The sequence below is a fragment of the Leptonychotes weddellii genome, chromosome 3, assembly GCF_054177405.1.
Source record: "Leptonychotes weddellii isolate Sample4059 chromosome 3, ASM5417740v2, whole genome shotgun sequence".
In the NCBI taxonomy this organism is placed as follows: Eukaryota; Metazoa; Chordata; class Mammalia; order Carnivora; family Phocidae; genus Leptonychotes; species Leptonychotes weddellii.
The window spans coordinates 126970036-126976035 of record NC_138371.1 but is presented as its reverse complement, the minus strand read 5'-3'; the positions used below and the strand labels follow the sequence as shown (position 1 = coordinate 126976035).

At 42.3% G+C, this 6000-nt stretch overlaps 1 protein-coding gene across 3 annotated transcripts in view; it reads right to left on the bottom strand.

The window, feature by feature from the left end:
• Positions 1-6000, bottom strand: part of EPSTI1 (epithelial stromal interaction 1) — an 89847-nt gene that overhangs the window by 63607 nt on the left and 20240 nt on the right. For all 3 annotated transcript variants that reach the window (XM_081814966.1, XM_081814967.1, XM_081814965.1), the window contains exons 3-5: positions 5577-5660; positions 2250-2323; positions 1508-1591 (exon numbers count right to left, since the gene is read on the bottom strand). In XM_081814966.1, coding sequence (XP_081671092.1) covers positions 1508-1591; positions 2250-2323; positions 5577-5660 — 242 coding nt within the window. The remainder of the gene's footprint in view (positions 1-1507; positions 1592-2249; positions 2324-5576; positions 5661-6000) is intronic.

Genomic DNA, 6000 nt, shown 5'->3' with positions numbered 1-6000 from the left:
CAGAGCCCACATCTCCATCTACAGATGCTCCCAGCCACGAGAGAAGAGGAGGAGGTGGGGCTTAGTTTAGGGGCATGGTGGGGAGCTGCCCAAGATCATACAACATAACCAAATACCTTACAAGAAAGACAGTCTGCTCACCAGCCAGGTGGACAGCAGAAAAGACTCATATACTCGCATGTGTTTTATAAGCCATCACATTTTGGCTTCATTAACTCCAACTGGTAAAAATATCTATTGCTCGGTAACCAGGCTTAAATTTTGACCAATACTCAGTCTTTAAAAGGAAAAAAAAGAAAGAAAGGGAAGGAGGGAGAGAGAAAGAGGCAAACAGACAGGCAGGCAGACAGCAAGAATAGGAACGGTGTTTCCATGACTTATACTTGCAGCAGGTGCCATGCTCAGTGGTGAGTATCATGAGCCAACGTCCCCATACCTCCAGTATTTTTTTTTCTTCTTTAAAGATTTTATTTATTTATTTGACAGAGAGAGACAGTGAGAGAGGGAACACAAGCAGGGGGAGTGGGAGAGGGAGAAGCAGGCTTCCCACTGAGCAGGGAGCCCGACACAGGGCTCGATCCCAGGACCCTGAGATCATGACCTGAGCCGAAGGCAGACGCTTAACTGACTGAGCCGCCCAGGCACCCCCCCCCATACCTCCAGTACTTAAAACCTACTACAGCTTAGGACTTTGTGGAGAATGGGAGGAGGAAGGAGAGGTGGGGGTAGAACAACACTACATTCTTCCTTCTTCTGTAGCAGAAAAGCATTTTTTTTTAAAGATTTTATTTATTTATTTGACAGAGAGATAGCGAGAGAGCACAAGTAGGCAGAGTGGCAGGCAGAGGGAGAGGGAGAAGCAGGCTCTCCACTGAGCAGGGAGCCTGACGTGGGGCTCGATCCCAGGACCCCAGGATCATGACCTGAGCCGAAGGCAGCCGCTTAACCGACTGAGCCACCCAGGCACCCCGAAAAGCATTTTTAAGAGATTTTTTTGGCCGAGCCCCAGAAAGAGTTATCAAAATGAAAAACATCACTTTCGCTTTGAGATTTTGCATAGATCCTATCAGTAATACTGAAATGCAAATGCACGCTTTTTCTTTTATCAGGAAGAGAGGTATGTTCACCTATTGTACACTCCTCCCAGAAAATTCAATATTTGGATATAAACATGGCAGTGCCCCGAATGTTATCGTTACTAACTACTTTGCCTTCTGGTTAAATACATAGCCCCTACTGGGATCGCTTGCCTGGGAAGTGAGACAGTGTGGTCACTAAGAACTCTAGCTTGGAGGCCAGTCTGTTTACTGGCCATGAGCCCTTGGGCAAGTTATCTATCCTCTCTGCCAGTTTCCTCGTTTGTAAACTTAGGTAATAAGAATAACATATACTCATAAAGTTATTGTGAGAATTAAATGAATTTGTGTGTGGGCAGTGTGGAGAAGAGAACCTGGCACGCAGTAAGCCTTCCTTAAAGGGTAGCTCATCATCCTTTCTACCGTCTTACCTTCTCTCTCTGAATTGCCTTCATTTTTTGCATTTTGGCTTCTTCCGCTTCCTTCCTGATTCTTACGGATTCTTCTCTTTTTAGCTGAATTGTATTGAAATTACAGAGGACAAAACACAGTTACTATTTTTCAGTCTGAACTTCTGGAACACAAAATTATGATGAAAGGCAAATTACAGTATTGTTTGTGCTACACCTCACCATGATTATAGGTTGGCACTTCCAGCTACTTCGATCACAGAGGATGGTCAGGCTGCATCCCCTGCCCGTGAAATTAATCTCTTGTGTTTTTTCCTTGGTCTCTGTCTTCCCACCCCCCGCCCAGGTTGCGGGGAGAGAAAGAACAGATAACATTTCCTTATTATAAAATTCATAGAGTTCATTATTTAAAAAAAAAGTCACTGGCATCTTAAATCTTTCTCTACTACTTTCATGACAGGCATTAGGTGAACAAATCCATGTTCTTGGAATAAAACATTCAAAACATGGTAGAGTTAAGCTATAAACAGTAAATCCCTTTATCAAGGGTCCTCCTGATTGATACGTACGCCTTGGATAAGAATTCTAGATATCTGTCTCTTCACTTCTCACTTCCTAATTTCTTTGATTGTGAGAGTCTCCTTTTGCAATCGATTTAAAGGTTTTATGTTTTGGGTAAAGTTACTGTATTATTCCATGGTTATTGAAAGTGCTGGTACTCAAATTCCTTGCCAAAATTAAACTAAAAAACATGGAATCTGACCTTTTGCTGGTATTTAGATTGCATCAGTTGGAGTTGTTGTTTCTGCCTGACTTCAGCCTCTGATTGGCTTCCACCTATGGAAAAAAAAGTCACAAATGTGAAACATGAATATTAAGCTGAAATGTCAGCCTTCAAAGACTAATTAATACATGATAAGTCTACACTGTGAATTTCTTTAACATTTTCATATCCCTGGAAATAAGGATATAACCAGTTTTCTTGCTAAGACATTAGAGAATGGTAATTTCTTAAAAGAGAAACAGAGCTAGACAGAATATGGTGCCATATTCCTGAAAGAAGAGGACAATCCCACTAAGGTTTTCAGTTATGTAGGTATTCAAGTCTTTACTTAGACTGAAATTACACCTGAAGGTCCATGCTAAATAATAATAGTCCCTGTCTTAGAAATTCTAGAACATTCCTCCTGCTTGAGTACAACCATTCCTTAACCTACTAAGGATGATGATCAGTGATGCTTTGTTTTTCTTCTTTTGACTCTACTGCCTCATATTCTAGTAGCAAAGTGCAGGAAATCCTCAGGAGTCTTGCCACTAGATAAATACATAGTCTTTATAACCCAGTTTTTTAAAATTACAATGGGACTATTTTAGTTAGTAACTGATTGTCAATCCATACTATTTATTATCCTTTCTTTAGGTATTCAAGAGAACAATACGGATGTTAGATTATGTGCATGTTCTCTCCTAAACCTCTAACAATTTGGGGACAGAAATCCTTGCAGCTTGACCATCATCTAAGAATTGCTGCTTAGGGATTTCTCCTAAGTATGGAGAAATATGTGTATGTGTATTATAAAAATTCCTTTGAAATAATTCTCTGGTGCTTTGGTCACTAAAAGTGTCAGTTCTCTGCAAGATTCATTCTCACAGAAGAAGCATTAAAACAATTTGCATTCACTGTAGTTTTTGTAATTGAACTGATAAAAATACCATAGGGACATTTCTTCTGAGTCCCAAAAGATAAGTAAGACCTATTTGGTTCGGGCCCTTCAGTCTCTGTTGTGGGGAATTGGGGAATGGGAAAGAAACAGTGAGGGCTACTGAAGCTTTTATCTAGTGTTACAGCCACTGTTGGCATCTCCGGGAACTGTTCCAATATTCTAAAGGGTAGAGGAATAGGGGAGGACTTGAGAATTAAGGGAAATAAAGAAAGTCAGATGCCTACGAATTTGAAGGTTTTGTTCAAAACTCTTCTCAAAGTTTAATGCATTCTAGACTTTTCTTTTTTACCCCCAGCCTCTTCCCATGCATCGAACCTTGACCATTCCTAGATATATCATTAACAGAAAGCTACAATGAGACTCGTGTTCATATTGGCTAAGGTCCCAAGATAACAGGCACCAACTGCTGCAAATTCTAAAGTGAGGGGCCTGGCTCCCTCAGCAGGATCTGCAAGGGGGTAACTGAAAAACAGTCTCGGGAACCTTAACTAGCAACCGCCTTCAGCCTATAAAAGAGGTTGGATAGGTCAAAGGAAGGTAGAAATCAGAGGAAAGAGGTCTTTGTGGATTCCATTTTCTCTGCGTATTTGGGGAAGAAGGAATAGTGACGTCAAGATGAGCAAAAGAGGTTTAATGAAAATCACTTGGAGAACGCAATCTTCGTCCCCAAGAGACTGAAGTACCTAGTGGACCTGTACCTAGAAAAGTCAAAGCCTACACGCACCTGGCTGCTATTAGGTGGCTACTCAGGTCATCAAGAAGAGGTGGCTGCATGGCAAAGAGTCTGTACTCCCCGAGTTTGGGGGAAGAAAGGATGCATAACTGTCTCCTATGCTCCCAATCTGGGATGTCATGAAAGAGAACAGCAATCTAAAGCCATCTTAAAGGACTTGCCCATGTGGGCCACCTGGAGGAATAATGGAGCCCTACAAAGATGTCTACCTAGTTAAGAGCCAATGGTGAAGCCAAGCACACTAGCAGGAAAGTATGTCAGGGAAATCCAGTGAGGGATGAATGGTAGGCAAGGGGACTCTGAAAAACTCCAAGAACCCCAGGGGTGGGAATGCACAGTAAGGATTCAACAAGACTTTCAGAAACCAGGATCTGTGCAGTACAGATCCTACCTCTCTTCTCTCTCTCTCTCCTCCTTTGACCCAGCAGGGGTCAGAATCTGGGAACAGAGGAGTCAATAGAGAAAAATTCAGCCATGTCCCAATTCCTTTGCTAGTTTTCTACCCAGAATAGGCCTGGGCTGGAGCAGGGAAGAAACTTTAATCTCCATTAGTAACAGAGTTTTGATTAGTACCTGGGACTGAACATAATTACTAAATGATACTGTTTAATGCCTAGAATTAGCTGGACAGCTTTCATTTGAGAAAGACCAAAAAGATCTAATTTCATCCAAAGAGCATGGGAAAAACTAGTCCCATGTAGCCAGTTTGAGGGGGCCCATTAGGAAGGACGAAGCTATTTCTTGGTCATACCCCTCAAATGTGGCTTATTCAGCATAAAGGTGACACTTGAGATTAACCCCTTTCATGAAATACAGTGGAATGATGGTGATAATACCATTACTTTCACCCATTAAATGATTTCCGAATTAGCTTATTTTAACCTATATCCTGGAAAAACTACTTTTCTAAAACTATTGCGACAATAAGTAGCCCCCGACTCTAAGGCATTTGTATTAACTGAATCTGTGGGAACAGTGTATCCAGACCTTTCAGTTCTCAGATGCTGCTGGAAGAGAAAGGAGAAGAAAGGACGTGAATGATTCCCATTAGGTGGCATCCCTGTTGAATGATTCAAACACCAGGCAAAGGCAGCCCACACAATTCATCACAGGAGCATGCGCTCCAGAGGCCCAAAGGTCTCTCTGTCTGTAGAATGAAAACACAGCCGGTGTTCTCTTTATACCCACCACCGGGGCCCCAGCTCATTCTCATCTTAGTTTTAGAATTGAATCGCCATTCATTTTTTTTCCCCCATTAGCATTTAATACTGCCAGGATTAATATGCTTGTACTAGCGTTTACTGTCCTCTTGCCTAGTGCTCTGACAAGGCATATGCCGCGCCCCAGGTAAGCTTTCTTGAGAGCTGATCATCTAAGAGGCTCTAAATTATTCAGCAATTAAGACATCACTTTATTCCCACATAACTGTGGCATCATACGTTTGCTTCTTGCAGAAGATCAGAAACAGTAACATACCTGCCTACCTAAGAGTTTCAGTTTTAAATGCATTCCATTCCAAGCAGCACAGTGACCCAAAAACCTATTACTTGCGTCCAAAGACAAGTACAGGCAAGGCACTAACAGGTTCCCTGGGTGGCCCCGTGCTCCCCAATTCAGGCACTCGCTGGGTTACCTAACCGCCTTGGCGCCAGGTTAACGGGCTTCGCTGCATGTTGCTCCTTCCACTTCTCAAGACTCTGTAGCTCTTGCTCAGCAACTAAGCCAGGTGAGAAATGTCAAATCATCAATTATTAGAATGTGAAAAGGAAACAGGTCCCTTGAAAGCCTAAGGAACAAACATCAGAGGGCAATTAACTACATGCAAGCACAAGTGGACAAAATATCCAGGAAAGGAAGCCGCCCCTTGGAGTCACCCTGGGCCCAACGCGCCGCCCCCCGCTCCGAGGCACTTTCTCTCCAAGAGTATGAACTGAAGGTTCAGATTTGAGGGGGAAAAAAAAAACAAACAAACCTGAACTCCTACTAAAATAAAGGAGTTTAGTTTTTCCTCTCATTCTGGCATTTTTAAAACCCTACATCAAGTTAATTTTTTTAAT